This window comes from Drosophila santomea, chromosome 2R (genome assembly GCF_016746245.2).
Source record: "Drosophila santomea strain STO CAGO 1482 chromosome 2R, Prin_Dsan_1.1, whole genome shotgun sequence".
Lineage (NCBI taxonomy): Eukaryota > Metazoa > Arthropoda > Insecta > Diptera > Drosophilidae > Drosophila > Drosophila santomea.
Window position 1 is genome coordinate 19,683,302 of NC_053017.2, and position 20,633 is coordinate 19,703,934.

Here is a 20,633-nt window from a genome sequence, read left to right on the forward strand (position 1 = left end):
AATTATTGAATTAAATAAATTATAAGAAATTATTGAATCATCGTGGTATAACCATTTGCTAAATTATCAGAATTTTAAACTAACAAAATCTTTTTTGTTCAAACTATTAAATTTGGTATCCATAGCTGTTCGTACCAACAAGAGTTCTAGTGCAATCTAACAACATTAAATGAAAACTGGCATGGAATAAATTGTTAATTGTATCGTTAAAGTAGCGAACTTGAGTCGGATGCTTATAATGTAGGGTGACTAGAACTTAAAGTCGACCCTGTTATCGAGCCGTTTATCGGTGCCCTACCCGTACGCACTTTACAACACTGTCCAAGTAAAGAGGAAGAAATCTAAATGTAAACAGCTGGAAGTGCGGCACATGTGTCTTGGCATAAAAACTTGAACCAGGAGTCGGAAATACAATGTACCACCTTGGACAGGATCTGCCAGGCAACGATGTGGATGACATCGAGGATCTGATATCCGTCGATGATGTGAAGCCGCGAGAGCGATATGAAAACAAAAAGAACGTTACGGTGCGCGCCAAGAGAAGAACCCAAATTCGACTTGAATCTCAAGAGGAGGAGGACAAACCGAAGCCCACGATTCACGCAAGTGTTATACCCGGCACCCAAAAAGTTTTTGTGAAAACATGGGGCTGTGCCCACAACAATTCGGACTCGGAGTACATGGCCGGGCAGCTGGCTGCTTACGGGTACAAACTAAGTGGCAAAGAGGAGGCGGATCTGTGGCTACTTAATAGCTGCACGGTGAAGAATCCTTCGGAGGACACGTTCCGCAACGAGATTGAGTCGGGCATGCGAAATGGCAAGCATGTCGTTGTCGCCGGTTGCGTCCCCCAGGGAGCCCCCAAATCGGACTACTTGAACGGTCTTTCTGTAATCGGTGTCCAGCAGATCGACCGAGTGGTGGAGGTCGTTGAAGAGACCCTTAAGGGTAACAGTGTCCAGCTGTTGCAGAACAAAAAGAAGGTCCATGGCCGGCGGGTGGCTGGAGCACCGCTCTCATTACCCAAAGTCCGCAAGAATCGGTTAATCGAGATCATATCCATCAACTCTGGGTGCCTTAATCAATGTACCTACTGCAAGACTAAGCACGCCCGCGGGGATTTGGCCAGCTACCCCCCAGAGGAGGTTGTAGAGCGTGCCCGCCAATCGTTTGCTGAAGGCTGCTGCGAGATCTGGCTTACTTCCGAGGATACAGGAGCTTATGGTCGGGATATAGGAAGCTCTCTGCCGGAATTGCTCTGGCAGCTTGTGGAAGTGATCCCCGAGCACTGCATGCTGCGTGTGGGCATGACCAATCCACCCTATATTCTGGAGCATCTCGAGGAAGTGGCCAAGGTGCTGCAGCACCCTAGAGTATACGCCTTTTTACATGTTCCTGTCCAGGTAAGGATCTAGTTCAATAAATATTGTGTATAATGTTCGCTAAATAAGTATATCTTTTTGCAGAGTGGTAGTGACTCAGTACTGGGCGAGATGAAACGAGAGTACTGTCGGAAGGACTTTGAACACGTCGTGGATTTCTTAAGGGAACGTGTTCCCGGTGTAACTATTGCCACGGATATTATCTGCGGTTTCCCAACAGAGACAGAAGAGGATTTCGAGGAGACGATGACCCTATGCGCCAAGTATCGTTTTCCCAGTCTATTCATCAATCAGTTCTTCCCTCGTCCGGGCACGCCAGCTGCTAAGATGGAGCGCATCCCCGCAAACCTGGTGAAAAAGCGAACTAAACGGCTCACAGATCTCTTCTACAGCTATGAACCCTATGCGGAAAGAGTGGGCGAAGTATACACCGTCTTGGTCACAGAAGTTTCACACGACAAGCTCCATTACGTGGGCCACAACAAGAGCTACGAGCAGGTACTGCTACCCATGCGCGATAATCTTCTTGGTACTCGTGTACATGTGCGAATCACCAGCGCTAGCAAGTTTAGCATGGTCGGAGAAATTTTAGATGATGAACGCGATTGGACGAGATGTGCAATCAAGAAGGAGGTAACAAACATTCAGGTGCAGACCAGGAGCCGGGAAAAACTAATCCAACGCTATCTGGGAATTGCTCTTGTGGTGGGAAGTCTGGCTTTTCTAATACAGCTTGTCGTTCGACTTTTATAACAACTTCAATAAAACATCTTGTTCCAAATTCATAATTTAAGTAACGTTTTGAACTTAGCCTAAGATACATTAGAAACTTGATGGTTCCATATAGGTATGGATTGGCCCTGATCTCCTCAGTACTCATCAGAGGGTTCCGTGCCAAAATAGCGATCGCCAAAGTTACCAATGCCGGGTATAACATAAAACTTACTATTAATCTCCGGATCCAGAGCGGAAGTAACAATTTTCACCTACATAAAAGAGAACTCAATGTTAAAAGCCCCTTTTTCGAAGTTAATTGACATCTCACCTTAGGGAAGGCATAGGCAATGGAGTGCACACCAATCTCAGCCATCAAAAGCGAGGCCAGGATAATGTTGTCCTCGGGTACATCGTGATCCAGCAGCACCCGAATGGCCATCATGGCCGCTGCTCCTGTGGCCACGGTGGCATCCATTAGTATCACCTTGTAGTCTTTTATGTCTTTAGGCAGCCTCAGGTAGTAAAGCTCCGGCTCACCGGTCTTCAGATTGGTCTGGATGAGGATCTTTCCGATACGAATGTCCTTGCACACATCACAAACGGCTTGCTCCATGGTTTCACCAGCTCGGAGAATTGAGACGCCGCATATTTTGCGCGATTCCATACGCTTGCCTTCGTAGAGAACACCTTGTGGAGTCTCTACTGTAGTTATCTTAAAAGGAAATAGACTTAGCGCATATTCAATGACTAGCCGTATCAGGCGCTTTGAGTAAAAGATAAACTCATCGCGGGACGTATTTCGGCAACGAATAAACGTGTGCAGGCCCTTAATCTGGGGCGTGGGATGCAGCAAGTGCAGAGAATGTGGCATTGGCTGGTCCTTGTAGGAGTTGGCCAGAGTTTCGCGCAGCTTAAATCCGCGCTAAAAGATGGAGAGAGAAATGAACTAGGGCAACGACGATGGGTAGGCAATTCATACCAGTTGAAGTTGTGTGTGCACGTGCTGAACAATGAGATGGATGGCCACCTTGTTGTCACCTCCACGGGGAACAATGATATCTGCGTGGGCCATGGTTGGAGCTATGTAATTGCAATAGGAGGGCTTAACCATATTTAGGTATTGCTTCAGCACGCCCTTCAGGTCACGTCCGCGCTGTGAGATGTCCCTAAAATTGAAGATGTGTTTTAAATCAAGGTAGGCACAGCCAAAAACCAGCACCTACCTTTTTAACCGCCTAGCTAGACGAATATCGGGATCTGTGTCCACAAAGATCTTCATATCTAGCAATTTAAGTACCTCAGGACTATGGAAGGTAAGAATACCCTCGAAGATGATCACATTAGCCCCGTACATGGTTTTTGTTTGACTCTCACGGCCATGTGTCACAAAATTGTAGACAGGAACTTCCACCTTGCGGCCCTCCTTCAGCTTGGTGAGCACGTCCAGCAGCAGCTCGATGTCAAAGGCATCCGGGTGATCGAAGTTATATTCGTTGATCAGGGCCTGCTCGTGCTGTTTCTCATTAAGGATCTACAGGATATCCATAATCAATTCAGTTATTGTATTTCTTCAACTAAACCAATATCCTCCAACCTTGTAGAAACAGTCCATGGATAGCAGTGTTACCCAGGGAACGTCTAGGCTCTCGATGATTTTCTCAGCCACTGTGGTCTTGCCAGAGGCACTACCGCCGCAGATTCCTGATGCATATAGAGCACATTAGAAGATGGTAAGATTGGTTTTTGGGTAGTGATGTATGCATACCTATGACGAAGGGCTCCACCTGTTGCCCAGCACAATTATACCACGGCGGTCGTCCGGCCGTGTAGATGGTGCGATTATTTGCGCGTATGATGCATTCGGACGGATTCGCGGTGGTGGTCTGGTTGCCAATGGATGTGGTTCGCTGTCTCCTACCGGAACGTTTCAGAGGCGACTCCAACGATGCTTTAGCAGGCACTGTGGTGGGCGAGGCCGGGCAGCAGTTGAGATCCCCGGCCAGGCCATTGCCCAGGTCGGCATATGGATCCACGTAGAGTTGCTCAGTGACATCCGAACGGTCATCGCTGCAAATAGTACACACACACAGATTAGTTGGCGATTATCAGGTTCTACACTCCCACCATTCTACCATTTAACGATGACGTTAGCGACAAGTAAAATAATTGGAATTCAGTGATTAGCCATGAGATAACATTTTTATCACCTAGCACTGATTAATTGCATAATTTCATATATTTTTACATGTACGGAAGAGTAGATTACTGAACCTGTTAGTGAAATTGCTATACTAGCTATACTATTGCAATGCAAGCTTAAAGCTGTAAGTTCAAGGATGCAGTATACTCACTGACCTACTCTACTTCAACAGCCCCCATCTCCACATGTATTTACACCCACACAAACGCAAGAAACCAGGCATATCGCCGACGCAAAATTATTCTACTGTTTAATATGTTCTATAAATAGCCAAGTTACTTGAGGCCTTAATAGAGTGTGATAGAAGATAACATAGTTTCATATTATCAGGCTATTTCTTATATGGCAATCATTGAGATCAGTTAATACGTTACATCTACAGTTCACTTAATATACCACGTGGGTATAAAGAAAGTATTGCAGTAATTCGATATGGCAAAATTTGTGATTTGGCATGAAATACGATATTATCATAATGGGAACTTAAAGAATTAAATATATATATATGTACTGCATGGCACTTAATCAAGTAGGTTAATGTGTAAGTAAATTATCAATTATTGTTGGAAAATCAAAAGAAATGTTTGTACAAAATGGTTAACAGGTTATTGACACACTACCTTAATAAATGTGCCCTAGCTATTATGACGTTTGGGTATTTCTGCCATGTGCGTTGCAGATTGCTGACGTGACCTTACGCTTGGGAGTTAACAAATGGGTTTTCCGGCCATATTTGGCCGTTAAAACATTGCAGACAGACAATAACTAGGGCCAAATACATGCAAATACACTCAATATACATTTCTGGGTAGAATTCAATAATAGGAACACTGGGGCAGGCAGACAAAGCAACGCTAGACGGATCCATTTATTGAATGCTGCGTAGGCGCGTTCGTTGCACTCATTCTTTCCGCCTTTCTCTGTATCTTCTGCTCTTCATTAGCGTGCCAAAATGAAATTCACCACACAGAGCGAAAAAACTGAGGCGCTAAGGTCATAACAAATTACTTTGTTCAAATGCAAACATTTATGTCAAAATCTCAAGACAGTATTTATCATAAAATAAAAACAGTTTGAAATATATTTAAATAAGTTTACGTTACTCGCGATGTTATGTAAATTTAGGAGAATCAAAATTGTTAAAAACAAAAGAGACCACTAAATACATATTTATTTACAGTACTTAATTTTTCTCTCAGTGTTGAGCCAACAATCTGGTGACGCCACAGACGAGATTCCTCAGCATATTTATAGTTTTTGCACACCAACAAGAAGAGAGCGAGATGAGCGCTTGCCACGTGTGCTGTGCTCTTCCCGAAAAAGGAACCAACAGGTTACGCATTCCAGGCGGCGGGTGGGACAAGGACGGCAAACGGGAGTTTCCTGGGGCGAGGGAAATGCAGGATATTGGGAGCACAGGGAGGCAAAGAGAACTGGAAATGGCAAACGCAACCGATAGACGTGGCTCATGCGCGTTGTTGTGATCGCTGCCATGTTGGAGAATCGAGAGCGCACTTTGCTGACGCTATCGTCTTTTCACCATTTGTTGTTACTTGCCGCACCGCAGACTCAATAAACAATGTTAAACACAGCAAGCGTTAATTAAACACTGAGAACAGAAAGAGACGTCGCGAAACGGGAGTACTGGACAAACAAGAGCAGCACCAAAACAATTAGAATGGCGGTAAATGACAAAACAGAAACAACAAAAAGCACTCAGCACACACACACACACACACAGATGCCCATGCACAAATGAAAATACATATGTGTACGTTTGTATGTAAAATGGGACTTCGATTGGTTTGTACGTTAAAAAATGGGGAAAATGCAATGAATTACATGTGACCATTGGTTTTGGCTGCTATAGCCTTAACCTTTGACTGCTGATGATGCTGTTGCTGTTGTTGCTGCTGCTGATGTGGTTGCTGATGTAGCTGTTGCTGCTGGTGGGTTGCGATGGTTAGTAAACCGGCGGATGCGGCTGCAAATGCCGAATTCGCTTTTGATCCCTTTGGCACATCGTTGTTGCTACTATTGATGCTGTTGTTGTTGTTGTTGTGGGCCGACTTGCTGCACAAAAACGTGATGCTGCTCATTTTTAGCCCGATCCCGATCCGCCAGCGATTTTGAATCACTCAGTCCGTCGGCGTGGGCGTGAGAACTTGGATGTGGAGGCAGCAAGAACACAGCAACCGGCGATGCCAAGCCAAAATGGGTCACTCACTCACAAAACGTTCACGCGAATCGCCGCCGGCGTGGATCACATGTGATTTAGAGCTTTTATTTCGTTAGAAGCGATTCACCTTTTGCGTTGTGGCCAATATTTATTCGATAACTAATAGAAACAAAAAATTAAGGCGAAGGTGTAGCGAAAAGTGCGAGGTGAGCGGCGTTTGGGGATTGAATGACAAGAAAAAGTGTTAAGGCAGCTAAGGTTAAAAAGCTGCGCTGCGTTGCGCTGCGGTTTCCTCTGCTGGCGTCGTCTCTGCATTGTTGTTGTCGCCTGCCGTGGCCTAGAGGCGGGCGTGTTGGACGTGAGGTTAGGCGTGACACGACTTGGTCAAAGGTGATTTCATTTGAATCCCATTGTCATAACAACTTTATATCTAATTCACTTTTGTTAAACGTAGGATACTTAGTTTGTTAGAGATAACACGATGCGTATATATTAGGTGCATAGTCATAAAATATTTCAAATATATGCTTATACACATATAATTTTGTATCATTCCACATATCGCTCTAAAGTAATTTGAAAATCTTTCTAAGGTATGAAAATTCTTTTGGAAAAGAGACTCGCTCACGTGCCCATCTCTAGCTTGTAACTGTTCTGGCAGGGGGTTCGCTTCGCATTCTCTCTCACTCTCTCTTCCGATCCGATGCAACCGGCGACTATATCGAAATTGAGTTTATCACATGTTATGCGTTTGCAAATGTAGTGGTGTTTGCGAACGCAGGCCCTATGCCATTTTCCCAGCATTTATTTATATTGCGTGTTTAGAGGCCCCACGACGCACACATGTAAGTACGTACGTACGTACGATGAATGGCTTGGAGCACATGCTCTATAGATATGTATGTGCGCGGGTATGTGCGAGTGTGTATCACATTCTAATGACTTTTGTTGGATTTTCACACTTTACTTTCGGCCGTGCATGAATTAATGCGGCATTAAAAAGTCATTCGTTACCTGTCGGAGCTAGCGGAACTCGATGGGTTGTAGAACTTGATTTGTTTCGTCTGGGTCACAGACATTTCGACTAGCGAATAGTGATTGCAGCAGCCAGTTGCAGCGATTAGAAAAAAACACGCGGTGATTTACTTCGTCGTGCCTCTCCCTCTCCCAGCAAGTGACTGATTCGTTTCTGAAGGCATTGCGTTGAAAAAACGTGCGCCGCCTTCGTATACATACATATATATAGTACATCTACCCGAGCTTGAATGGTCAAGTAAAGTGCTAATTGTCAGCTGGGGAAAGGCATTGGAGCGGAAGGGACGCTCATTGGCTTGTTTATCTCCATTTGATGCTGTCATTGTGGCATTTATTTGTATGTTTTGGGGGAATTCAATTCGATTCGCAAGGCGCTCAGCTGATTGATTGGGGTTGGCGGTAGTGTTGCAAAGTGCTGTGGGCTTGGAAGTATCGATATCGAAGTGGATTTAATAAAATTCTATTGTGAATGGCTAAAGCGAAGCGGGATTTTCAAATCTCTGATATTGATTAGTATATGTTTATGGGTATATCAATGGGTTATTCTCCATATCTAAAAGTTTGGTTTACCAAATTGTCATTATAATTTCATATTTAAAAATAATGTATGTCAATAGCGATAGAGCTCGGAAAATATTATTGCATGAAACAAGCGAATTTTTCGTGTAGTTTTTTTTTATCGATAACGCTAGATGCATTACAAACTGAATACATATATATTAATTAAGGATCAACGAATTAATACATCCATGTACCAGTGAAGGGGTTGGAACAACATGTATTACATCATGCACCTATTTTTCTTCTGTTCCTTTTCTTTTGATATTCTTTTTAAGGAAACTTTGCATAAACTGCACTTTGAAATGCATTAAATAATCGATTGCCTGTTAGTTCGATAGTATCGAACAGGCACCGAGTATTGTTCCAGCTCTAGAAGATGGTCACTCCGGACCAGAGAGACGCAACAATATAGCAATTCTGAACTTGGCTCGAGTGTTTTTCAGCACGGATTGATAATATGCCGTAGGTGCGGCCCAGCGCGGATCATCAGCAGCAGCAGCGATGGCCTACATCAACATCGCCGAGTGGACGCCCGACCAGGTCACCGACTGGATCAAAGGTAACGCTCGAGGTCAAGGAAAACGCAGCTGAGAAAAAAAAACTGCATATCGCAGCCACTGCCCCAAAAAGCAGCAACAACAACAAGTGCAACAAGAATTTCCGCTTTGTTCAAGGTTTCAACAGGCACATTACAATTAAGTTTTCCTGACTTTCGCAGGTCTGGACGAGTCTATGAAGGGGTATTTGTACGAGTTCTCCAAGCAAGAGATCGGCGGACGGGCGTTGCTCAACATACGGCCATACGAGCTGGAGAATCTGGGCATGCTGCGCATTGGCCATCAGGAGATCGTGCTGGAGGCGGTGGAGAACTTAAGGAACTTTGTGAGACCCCGAGCAAATAGTGTTCCATACAAATCCCTAATTGTGTTTGACATTTCAGCATTATCACCTGAAAAATGACAATCTGCAGTTCATGGCCTTGCATGTGGCCACGGCGGCCAAAAATCTGCATCGCGAACTGGCCAGGAATCACGCGGAGAGCACCAAGATCGATACCCGGATACTGCACGATATTACCAGGACGATAGCCACGCTTAAACCATTGGTGGGCAGCCTGGAGCGAACACCGTTCCGTAAGCAGGAGATGTACCGCGAGTATTGTGGCAATGTGCTCAAATGCGGCCTGGAGCTGGCCACAATTGCCCATCGTGATCGTTTTGCCCTGCAGCCGGTGCCAGCGATTCGACAGTCGGCGGAACGGCTCGAGAATCTTGCCAACTTTGTGATCCAGGACATATCTGATCCCATGGTACTGCAGCCTGCCTCCCTCAATCTTGTCACCCTAAAAAAACGCGAATCCGAGTTGGGTTTCAACATAGAATCCAGTTATAATGGCATTCACCGCGTCACCGATATCAAGTACAACTCACCAGCTCACAATTCCGGAAAAATCGAAGATGGCGACGAGATTGTGCAGATCAACTATCAGACTGTGGTGGGATGGCAGCATCGCACGGTGCTGGAGCATCTGAGGGAAGCGCTTCCAGATGTGGTGCTGACGGTGAAGAAACGGCCCAAGCACACCAAGATGTTTGGACAGATCTATATGCAGCCGTACAGGTTGCCCAGCAAGAAGAGGAACATGGCCGCTCGCTGGGCGGCACAGATGCCAAGTCCACGCTCTGCCTTTTTAACCCTGGACACGGAGCAACTGGCAACGGGTGGAACAGGAAGCACGGTGCCAGATCCCAGTAAATCCCTAAGCAGTGAGAAACGAGAGGTGCTTACCAAGGTCAATCCAGTGTCCTCTGCCTCAGATTCAGACTCCAGCTGCAGTGATATTCCAACACCCACGGATCCCAAGTTAGCCGCACGGGAAATTCGATTGTATTACCCAAAGCCAAGAGCTTTGCTCCAACGAAGAAACACTATTTGTGGATGCGAGTATCTCAGTCTGAAAAACTCTGATCTTGTCGTTCCATCGTGGCACGAAAGGAAGCCAGGAGTTGGTTCGCCCGCCAACTGCGATCCTGGCTCGCCCAGCATTCGGGATAAGTCAATATCCTTCGGTTATGGTCTTGAGATGACCGCACGGCCCACCACTTGTATCGGGATAGCGGGCGATACCTCCACGGACAAGGCCAGGCGAATGTTTCATGAGGTGAGAAAACTAAAGCAGCTGACGGAGGACTCGCAGCGCGAATTCCTCGTGGATCGTTACAAGCCGGGAGTCAGCAAAGTAGTTCGATTCGACGCCAAGGAAGATTATGTGATGAAGAATGAAAAGTTTATCTGCAACGTTGAGAACACCATACTGGAGACCTTTGAACCAATTCCCTTTGCTGATGAGGGAGATGAGGATGCGTTGGAAACGCTGCGCAACTGCAAAACAGAAAACGCCGAGGAGCTGCTAGAAGCAATAAATCTGGCGACCAGAGGTCAGGATTTGCCCCTGGCCGAGGCCATTAATATGCCTTTGCTGCAGCAGGGTCGAAGGGGGCGATTGGACAAGAGTCATAGTACACCGGCATACGACAATTCTGGTGAGGAATCGGATACGCCGCCAGCGATTGAGCCAAGAAAGGAGTTTCTGCTTGTCACACCCCCAGCACCGCCGCCGCGACCTCGCAAGCAGAGGGAAATGACGCCACCGGCGGTGCCTCCACCTCCACCAAAACCAGCTAGCATGCAACCGGCTAGTAGTGTCACTAGTATCTCCATTCCCGTGCCAGTACCTGTGCCAGCCGCAGTCGATCCCTCGGAGATCAGTGAGCTGCATACGCCCAGTAAATCCCGCACCCTGACTCTAAAAAAGAAGCACAGCTTAATGGCCAAGCGGCGGAACACAAATCTCAAGCTCTTGGGCACTGGGGATATCCAAGGTCATCTGTACAGGCGCAAAAAAAATCATCGCGGTGTGACTTACTGGGCAAGGATCTATTTCGTGATGCTGGATACAATACTGTACGGATTTCGCAGTAAGCAGAGTACAAGTGCCAGTCTGGTAATCTTTTTGCCCGGCTTTACGGTTTCATTGGCAAAAGAAGTGCACTCCAAGCCGCATGCCTTCAAAGTTTACCACACAGCCAAGAGCTTCTACTTTGCGGCCGAGTCGTTGGACGCACTTAACCAGTGGGTGGACTTCTTGCGTCAGGCTTCGCTCAAAGTGCCTCCAAGTACGGGTTCAAAAGGCGGCGGTGATGCAAAGGACTTGTATTCGGAGAACGATAGCTCAGGCGAGGAATGCGATGCCCTTGTGATCCAGAATCTGAGCACTCCCTCGCCGCAGGGCAATAAGGAGTCAATGTCCATGTCGATGACACTATCTGGCGGAACGCCGCCTAGCTCTGCACCCATTAAGCATGAACGGGGCTACTTGGACTCGTTTCGCAAGTTTACGAACACATTCAAGAGCAGTGCAGCCAAACCGTCGAGCGACATCCCTGTGCCAACGGAACAGTACCGCAGCTATAGGAAGGTGCCAGGCGGTAGTTTTGGTATCCAGATTGGTGCCAATACACCGGGCTACCATGATCCCGCCATGCCGCCTACACAGATTCCACCTTTGGTGGGTCCCAAGCTATCGCGTAGCTCCAGTAGAAGTTCGGTGGTTAGTGGAACCGAGTCTGCCGTATCATTATCTGCTTCGATTCTGGGTCCGCCCGCCTCCCCAGCGCCCACGCCTACAGCCACGCCCACTTCGCTGCAGCATCAAAGCTCCGAGGAGAGTCCAAGTCAAAGCCAGAGTCAGAGTCCCAGTAGCAAGTCGAGTTTGAAGAAGGCACCATTCAACTTCTTGCACGCCTCCAATCCGAATTTGGTGGAATTCGATTTCCATACCTCGAAAACCCTACTCCCCAAGATGAGTGTGGGCAATACCCTGGACCATGGTCACAACATACAAGGCTTTGTGACGCTTAAGGATCTGATGCTGCGCAAACAGGAAGAGGAGGCCCAGGAGATGTACAACAATCGAGTGCACTTGGGAGTGGAGAAGCACAAGCACGCACGGACAGAATCCACGGCCAGTCAGCAAAGCGCCATGAGCAGCAGCGTGACAAAGCCGCTGGAGAAACTGCCCAAGATCCAGAGCGTGAGTCTGCCCAAAACGCCCGACTACGAGATCAGTTTCAAGCCTGACGACGAGAGTATTAAGAGAACTAGAACTAAGGAAGGTCAGAAGTTGCGCGACTTTGGCTACGAGCTGATATGCGGGGATGAGCCGAGCACCAGCTCTAGCAGCCGGCAAGAGCATCATCATCATCATCATCATCATCATCAACACCATCTGCAGCATGTGCAACACCAGCAGCAGCAGCAACAGCATCAGCAGTCGCAGCAGCAGCACAGCAGCAAGGCCAAGCACTTCCTGCGCTCCCAGCAGTTACAGCTATCCAGTTTTCTGCACAAGAATAGCAGCGGCGGCAGTGGCAAGAGTACCGGATCCGGTGGGGATCAGAAGAAGTCCAAGGGAAAATCGAGCAGCGATCGTCGGTTTCCCTTCTCGAAGCACTCAACTGGCTCCACGGGCAGCGGCTGTGCACCGGGTCATGCGATGACTATGACGCTGCCGCTGAACAAGAAGTCCAAATCGAATCACGCCTTAGACGGAGCCGTGAGCAATGGAGTAGCCATCACTGGCAGTGGCAGCAGCATCAAGAAAAGCCAGACTTACAATCAGGATTTGCGAGACAAGATAGTGGGCACCAAGTACGATGCGCATCGCAAGAACTCGGCACCGATACCGATCTTTTCTAAGCTCTCCATATCGGGCGGCACGCCGGCGAAGCCTTCCAAGGAGAATCGTTTCCTGGGCTCACCGCTGCTGCATCGCACGCTGTTCGGGCACCATCATCATCAGCAGCAGACAGTTACGCCACCAAGCAGTGCCGATCCTGATTGCGATCAGGAGATCTTCTCCCAGATCACCCTGCCCACGCACAATCAGGCGGGCTATCGAAGTTACCGGGGACCAGGCATTATAACCACCTCGACCACAAATTTGTGCTCGTCGGAGGGCTTGCAACCGCCGCTGCCGCCAGCACCACCGCCTCCCGTCAACGCCAGCAGGCAGAGAGAGGAGGAGCCGGCGGAGGCAACGATATCAGAGAGTGCAGCCACCCCGAAAGTGTCCAGTTCGGGATCGGTGGATTCGAAGGCGGCAACGCCGGACTATCCAAATATGGAGTGCCCGCCTGTCTTTGAGCCGGAAATTTACTCGCTCAGCGATACCAGCTTGTCCCGCATCATGATGCGGACGCCCAGCAGTAGTGGTGGCACCAGTGTCACCGCCAACGCCACCGCCACCGCTACCACCAGCACCAACAACAACAATAATAATAATAACACCAACAACAACACCAACACCAACAGCAGTCCCAGTGGCGGCGAACACCATCAGACATAGATGTGTGATGAAAACTATTGTGAATGCTCGCGGGGATTAGCCCCCGTTTACTTATGTATTTATACACACGCATATAGAGATATATATATATTATATATAGCGATATTCTCGTACGATATAGGTATACAACTTGTTCATTTTGATCGTCTTCCCTGTCTGTCCACCAGCAACAAAACTCACGCATACCTGCAATCCCTTCGATTCGAAACCCAATTAGATGTAAATGTTTAATCTGCCTTATTTGCATTGTATTTCGGTTCTAGGCAAAATGTTTTACACATGTATTCACGCAAGCAAAATAATTAATAATGAATTATAGCGAAAATGAAGAGAAAACTTTAGAAGTCTGTGCATCGAACAAGGACAGTTCTTTATGATTTGCCTTTGTACGCGATTAACCAAGTTAATCCGAGCTGTTTGATTTGCTCAACAGTTTGTGTCTAGATTGCGTGTATTATACGTACATATATTATAATGCGAAACGAGATATTATTGTAGCGGCATCCAGCGACACCAATGGAGCCACAAATGTTGTAGCAAATACAAGAAATATATATACACAATTACACGAAATATACATGCATACGAATAAAGTCAACTGTACATAATGATACACGGACAATTTGTATTCTTTAACCCAAACAAGAAAAATGGAAGTATTACCTTCTAGTAGATCGATTTAGAATCCCTTTATTCACATTACATTTGAAGTTAGACCAATTAAAAACCACTGACGCTTACGCAATGCTAGTAATGTACTGATCCACCTCCTGCTTGGTAAACATGTAGAATTCCTTTTCCTTGGTCATGGTCATCACCTCCACATTGGTGGAGTTGAGCTTCTCCTCCATGACCTGTTTCAGTGTGGTAAGCGAGAGTTCGATGGCGTCTTTGAGGGTCATCTGGTTGGTAAAGTTGTCCTGTAGATTCTGCTGAGCACCTTCGCTGCCCGAGCCAATGGCCTTGGCTCCGTGGCGCACGAATGTGCCGGAGGGATCCATGTGCCACAGTTGCGGTTTTCCAGCTTCGATGCCGGCAAAAAGGATGGCAACGCCAAAGGGGCGACTCATGGCGGCGGCACCATCGCTGTCGCCACTATCTCCGAACTGAATGGCCAAGGTGGACACGGCCTGGGCACAGGACTCGATGGACATGCGCTCGTTGTAGACGAACCAATGGTTCTGGCATTCCACGCGCGCCCTTTCGATCAGAGTCCTGGCATCGGCCATCAAGCCGGAGGTGGCGCAACCAATATGCTTGTCCACCTCCACAATCTTCTCCACCGTACTGGACACCATTAGCGGCGATGTGATGCGCTTCTCCACGGCCAAAACCACACCTGTAATAAGTTTTTACCATTAGATAACTGCTTTAACGTGTGCTAACGATAAAAGGTACCCTCTGGCGTGCAAATTCCAATCGCTGTGGAGCCCAATTTGATGGCCTCAATGGCGTATTCCACTTGGAAGAGGCGGCCCTCCGGCGAGAAGGTGTTCACGCCTCTGTCGTACTCGGATCGGGTGAGAAACATGGTGGGCTGTAATTTGGGTGAGTGTTATGCACGTTTGTTGTCAAATAACACTCCGAAAAGGGCTTACTTTTCTTCAATTTCCTTAACAAAATCGCAAACAAATGCCGGATGACTTGACGCTGAAATGACTTGCGGATAAAGTGCCGTCTCGAAATATATCGAAAGCCAGTGCTGCCACATAGCATAAATTTATATATTAACATTACTGTACTGAAAATGGATTGGCAGCGCCATATCAATATTGGTTGATCTGGCCAGATTGTCGCTGTTAATTTTTATAAATATTTGAAATTAAAAAAAAATATTTTTTGAAATTAGTATTTTTAAGTTTTCATTTACAATTACGCAGTCACCAAGAATATTTTTTGTTAATGTAAAAGCTTGTGAGCCATTTTCAATTTCGTCTTTAGAAAGAGTACTTTTTATAGCGTTTTCATGGATTTGACTGGATTTTGCTCTGCTGCAATGCCAATCAAGTTTATTGCATTTCCCGCTTTAATGTCCAAACTGACACGATTGCCATTAAGCCTTTAAAAGGTTATATAAGTCAAACAACCAGTTAAATGGTGAACTGCTTCAAGGACCCGATTGAATTACCTATTTTACAGGTACATTTATAACTTGATTTAGATTACCACCATCATAAATATCTATTTTTGAGATCAGATATAGCTTCACATACGAATGCTGCGCCAGTGTAATGTGGGCTAAAGGAAGCTGTTGCATAACAATCGAATTAAGAGATTTACTTTCACATTGACGGCTCGTCGGCTTGCGCGACCGTCCAATTATGGCAATTTCAAATCTAATCACACCCCACACGCACAGTCTCCAACGGTCAGAAAATCCCCGCGTTACAAGAGAAACGCAACAATGATTGAATGGAAATTGAAATGGATTAACGATTGGGTCAAGGTTGCCATCTTGTCTTACCCTTCTTTTGAAAATAAAGCGAATGTGCGCCACAAGATGCGAAGATTTCTGAAGATTTGGGAGTGGCGCCAGAAGAGAAGAGCAGGGGGCACCACTTAACAAAAACAAAAAAAAAAGTAAAAACAACTGAAGGTCGTTGACCAAATGCAGTGTGCGGAAAAGAGAGATATATATAGAGAGAGAGAGAGAGAGCAGCTGGCGTGTGCGAGCGAGAGGAGCACTGCAAACCCGTTAATCAGACCGAAAGAGCCGTTAATCGCCCCGAAGAATTGCAATAGCAAAATGGTGCAAAAGTTGTTGGAAGGGGGGAGGGGGGTAGCGAAGTGGGGGCAAACTGGACAATGGGCAATTAGCGGGCGAAAAAAAAAGCGGGGCCTAAATTTGATTATGAAATAGAATGGGCATGTAAATGCTTTAGCCTGTCTTCCGCGTCTGTCGCTTTTCTTTTTTTTTTCTTTATTTTTGGAGCTTAAGCCTGGCGCTGGATTGGCGAAAAATAAAAGAAAATGCGAGTTAGCTGGCGCTTTTGTTTTAAGTCGCCGTGTTTAGTCGAATTGTTGCTATTGCCACACGATGGATTTTAAAATAGCCGACCACGGAGCTAAGTATGTTTTCAATTTAATGACTGCAAGTGATTGCACAAAATTCCAGGCAACCAGGCAGCCAGTCAGCTAGTCAGTCAGTCGGACATACATCACATAATGCACACTCGCGAATAAGTCGCACATGCACATCCACGGGATCCGATGGCATATCCAGCAGATACATATGTATCTACATATATACCTATGCATCTATGTATCTATGTATCCATATATCCAGTCACGAAGTGGGCTCCCACAGGCAGCGCCAGTGGGTAGCAATCACGATCGGCCAGGGAGCCACCAAATTGCCAGTTGTGGCAGTCATGTGTCAGGGGTTTCATTTCGACGGACCACCAATGCATCCCCTTGCCCCTTCCTAAGTCCAGACAATCCATTGACCCAATGCTGCTCCAATGATGCCAAAAATTTAAACACATTATGCACTCGAAAAGATGCGAAAAGGAGATCAATCTAAAGACATTACAAGTCTATTTAAGCATAAGATAGATTTTATTTCATTATATTGAGATATTGTATTTCCTCATTTTCTTACTTAGGTAATTTACAAATTCATTATATTAGTTATTTGGTTAGCAAACATTGAAATTCTTCTAAGTTTAGATAAACACTTTTACTTTCATTGTTCGTAAGAAAAGCATGCATGAACTCAAAGCTCATATCGCATCTAGAAGATTCAGCATTTGAAGAGCAGTAACTTTTTGCAGTGCATATCTGTTGTGGTCCCACTCACTAAGCCAAGATGCTGTGGATGGTGGATGACCCCATAAAGCGCTATAAGACGACATGAAATACACATCTGTAAAATAATATATGAAATATATCGAATATCCAAACGCATTGTGCTACATTTAACCTTCTTATTGTCTCCGCCACTTACCACATTGGGCTTATGTTTGGGCTATTGGATTTCTGTGCGTTGGGTTTGCAACAAAGTTGAAGTCAATAGCCGCAGGCATTTGCATAATCCCAGCCACTCGAATCTATATATCATATGTCCAGGTGTGGGACCAAAAAGAAAACGGAAGCCTCGGCCACACCAATTGGCTATGGTTTTTGGGCCAAGAAATCAAAGCCAGCGCCGCGTTTAATGTGGGTCTGTGTACCAGAGATTTCCACTTCCTAGCTATTGTCTGTAGGATAACGACCCGGTTACCTTGTTGTAATATCTCGAGTGCAGGAGTCGTGCCTCCAGTGGCGTACATCCATCCACTCCCCCCGCTGGTGGAAAATGAAACCGAAACTAGTTTTCATATAACACCGTTCCCCCGACTGACTTTTCATTACTAAGCCAAAATCCCCAACAACACCAATAACAACGGGCAGCAAAAGAGTTGCGAATGCGCAGCACCGTCGACTTGCGTTGCGAGATATAGAAAGACAAGACAGTCCAATTTTTCGGTGTATATAAGCTGAGTGCAGCGGCTCAGCGATTCAGTCCCAGCTTGGATCTCGTTACCCGTGCAGCACAGCGAATAGTGGAGTAATTGTTCCCCCGTGAGACGTCGAATCAGCAGCTCAACAATGCGAATGGTAATGCTGGCATCCAACGAGTTCAACACGAAAGTTCCCGTAGTGCAGAAGTGCGAATCCCCAGCGAGGATACGCAGCTATCCGCAGTGTTCCCTCCTAGTGATCAGAGTGTGAATTGTGACCTGTAAATTGTATATCCATTGCAGTTCGTACTTCCTTGTCTCGCCGTGTGCGTGGCATTGGCCCACTGTGGCGGAGCAGTCGAGGATAAGAATGCCGAGGGCGATGGCAAGACCGTGGAGAAGAGAGGCCTCCATCTGGGCGACTACCATCACTACCAGCCCCACCACGAGCACATCAAGACGGTGACCATCGAGAAGAAGATTCCCGTCCCATACACGGTCACCAAGCACGTGCCCTACACCGTCGAGAAGAAGGTGAGTCCTTAGCCATCAAAGTTTTCGATACCCATACAAAATGGCATACAAAAAGTTCCAAAGCATCCATTTTCAAACATTCCAAAGTCCAAGTCCTTTAAATGTCTGGTTAAATCATTAATTAATACCTAAAATAACAATATATTTACCCAACTATATGTGTTAAGTAATAAATGTTTCTAACACGACTTGCTCATCTTTTCAAATAGATCCCCTACGAGGTGAAAGTGGATGTGCCTCAGCCTTACATCGTCGAGAAGAAGGTGCCCGTCCATGTCAAGGAGTACGTGAAAGTACCCGTCCATGTGCCCAAACCCTATGAGGTGATCAAGAAGATCCCCTATGAGGTTAAGGTGCCCGTCGACAAGCCCTACGAGGTTAAGGTGCCCGTCCCTCAGCCCTACGAAGTGATCAAGAAGATCCCCTATGAGGTGAAGGTCCCAGTGCCCCAGCCCTACGAGGTGATCAAGAAGGTGCCCCATGAGGTTAAGGTTGAGGTCCCGGTTCCCAAGCCATACGAGGTGATCAAGAAGGTGCCCTATGAGGTCAAATACGAGGTGGAGAAGCCATACGATGTGGAAGTGCCCAAGCCCTACGATGTCGAGGTCGAGAAACCATACACCGTTGTCGTGGAGAAGAAGGTGCCCTATGAGGTCAAGGTTCCCGTCGACAAGCCCTACAAGGTTGAGGTGAGTGAAGATGCTGGTCCTATAGAATTCTATCAAATATCATAATATCATTTAACATAATACTTTATCCCATTATTCATCTAGGTGGAGAAACCCTACCCAGTCCATGTGAAGGTGCCCGTGCCCCAGCCTTACACCGTCGAGAAGAAGGTTCCTTACACCGTCGAGAAGCCCGTGCCCTATGAGGTCAAGGTGCCCATCGAGAAGCCCATTCCCGTCTACACGGAGGTGAAGGTGCCCATCCACAAGGAGATCCCAGTGCCGGAGAAGTACCACGTCGAGGTGCCGATCTTCAAGCACCACCACGAGGACCACCATGAACACCATGACTACCACAGCCACGGCCATGGACACTACTAGGTATCGTCCGGTGATATCCCAAGCCAGACGCACAGAAAGCGAGCACAAGATGAAGGAGGACGAACAGAAAGGAGTACGAGGAGCAGCAGGCGTGACACTGACAGCCAGTCCATCTGTATCTCTCAGATGCATCCACGCAGCAACGTTGAGCTGGACGTTGAACGGGTGACACGAGCGGGAGGAGGAATTGTAGCCGATGAGAGGCCTGAAGAATTCGCGAAGTTCTTTGGCCTGAAGGAGGATGAAGATGAAGAAGAGGAGCCAGAGCAGAAGAGGGGGAGCCAGCGGGGAGTAGCAGTCAGAGGACAAACTAACTAGCTACTCCCATTGAGATCTGGCGGAAGGCCGCGAAAGCGGTTTCCGCATCAGTTTTAAGCCAAATGTGTTAGTACTTTTATCATCGTGTTAGACCCTACGATTTCTATTTAAATTATAAGCTAAAGAAACACCGAACAGTTGGCGTAAATTAATGGGTTTTTGGGGTGGTGCACTGACGGGGAAGTGAAAGTGAAAATTGACCAGCGAGCCATGGCCAAATCCCCAAGCGAAAGACACGTAACGCTCGTGGCGGAAAATGAAAATGAATACGAATACGAATGAAAACCAGTTACCACTTACTGTCAGTGCAGAGTGGGTATTCTTGGGGCCAGTTCAGTTCATTATGCAAGGAGCGATCCGTTGCGTCATCGGACTGCCAAATTAATTGCAGGAAGCACTCGCCAACACTCGCTGAAAACTTGGCAACATTTTCGCAATTAAGGCGGCCTGTCATAATGGCATAAAAGATTGAGATGGAAAATAAATTCATAGATTGCCAACAAATTGATGGCTGCACGGCTAGAAAAAGATTGCACATTAAGTAGCGTTCAAGTAATAAGCAGTTCGATTTTAATTAGTTTAATTATATAGCTCCTTTTTAAAATTAATGAATTTTAGAATGTACTTTTTATCTATATTTTACATACATACATTGCTATATATATTTACTATTATAGTTCTTTGTACAAATTTCGCTCTGTGCACATCTAACGGCTCTATTTGCAATTGAATCGCAATAGTAACAGTCACGAAAGACAGTCAAAAACATAAGAAAACGGCACTTCAAGTGCGCAATGGCCCCAATTTCG

The 20,633-nt window shown here is 46.4% G+C and overlaps 5 protein-coding genes across 7 annotated transcripts; 3 read left to right on the forward strand and 2 right to left on the reverse strand.

Moving 5' to 3' along the window:
• Positions 1-320: 320 nt before the first annotated feature.
• LOC120446183 (threonylcarbamoyladenosine tRNA methylthiotransferase) lies at positions 321-2,170 on the forward strand. Its single transcript, XM_039627024.2, has 2 exons — positions 321-1,403; positions 1,467-2,170. Exons 1-2 carry the CDS (start codon positions 414-416, stop codon positions 2,133-2,135), a joined length of 1,659 nt encoding a protein of 552 aa, XP_039482958.1. The 5' UTR covers positions 321-413; the 3' UTR covers positions 2,136-2,170.
• LOC120446182 (uridine-cytidine kinase-like 1) lies at positions 2,157-7,662 on the reverse strand. Of its 3 annotated transcripts, XM_039627021.2 has the most exons (8): positions 7,493-7,647; positions 6,142-6,637; positions 3,865-4,166; positions 3,694-3,800; positions 3,323-3,630; positions 3,079-3,265; positions 2,428-3,021; positions 2,157-2,368 (listed from the first exon to the last, which is right to left on the reverse strand). In XM_039627021.2, exons 2-8 carry the CDS (start codon positions 6,396-6,398, stop codon positions 2,252-2,254), a joined length of 1,872 nt encoding a protein of 623 aa, XP_039482955.1. In that variant the 5' UTR covers positions 6,399-6,637; positions 7,493-7,647; the 3' UTR covers positions 2,157-2,251. The 3 variants fall into 3 exon arrangements, with proteins under 3 accessions (XP_039482955.1, XP_039482957.1, XP_039482956.1); XM_039627023.2 differs by lacking the exon at positions 6,142-6,637 and having other exon boundaries at positions 7,493-7,662; XM_039627022.2 differs by lacking the exon at positions 7,493-7,647 and having other exon boundaries at positions 6,142-6,943.
• Positions 7,663-8,448: 786 nt separating this feature from the next.
• On the forward strand, positions 8,449-14,094 carry LOC120444603. Its single transcript, XM_039624378.2, has 3 exons — positions 8,449-8,633; positions 8,793-8,956; positions 9,015-14,094. Exons 1-3 carry the CDS (start codon positions 8,576-8,578, stop codon positions 13,479-13,481), a joined length of 4,689 nt encoding a protein of 1,562 aa, XP_039480312.1. The 5' UTR covers positions 8,449-8,575; the 3' UTR covers positions 13,482-14,094.
• A 46-nt stretch (positions 14,095-14,140) lies between these two features.
• Positions 14,141-15,234, reverse strand: LOC120444604 (proteasome subunit alpha type-5). The gene is made up of 3 exons (XM_039624379.1): positions 15,080-15,234; positions 14,880-15,018; positions 14,141-14,820 (listed from the first exon to the last, which is right to left on the reverse strand). The coding sequence occupies exons 2-3, from the start codon at positions 15,010-15,012 to the stop codon at positions 14,219-14,221; spliced, it is 735 nt and encodes a 244-aa protein (XP_039480313.1). The 5' UTR covers positions 15,013-15,018; positions 15,080-15,234; the 3' UTR covers positions 14,141-14,218.
• A 2,370-nt stretch (positions 15,235-17,604) lies between these two features.
• LOC120445312 (MAGE-like protein 2) lies at positions 17,605-19,947 on the forward strand. Its single transcript, XM_039625623.1, has 4 exons — positions 17,605-18,080; positions 18,227-18,457; positions 18,667-19,146; positions 19,231-19,947. Exons 1-4 carry the CDS (start codon positions 18,072-18,074, stop codon positions 19,504-19,506), a joined length of 996 nt encoding a protein of 331 aa, XP_039481557.1. The 5' UTR covers positions 17,605-18,071; the 3' UTR covers positions 19,507-19,947.
• The last annotated feature ends 686 nt before the right edge of the window (positions 19,948-20,633 follow it).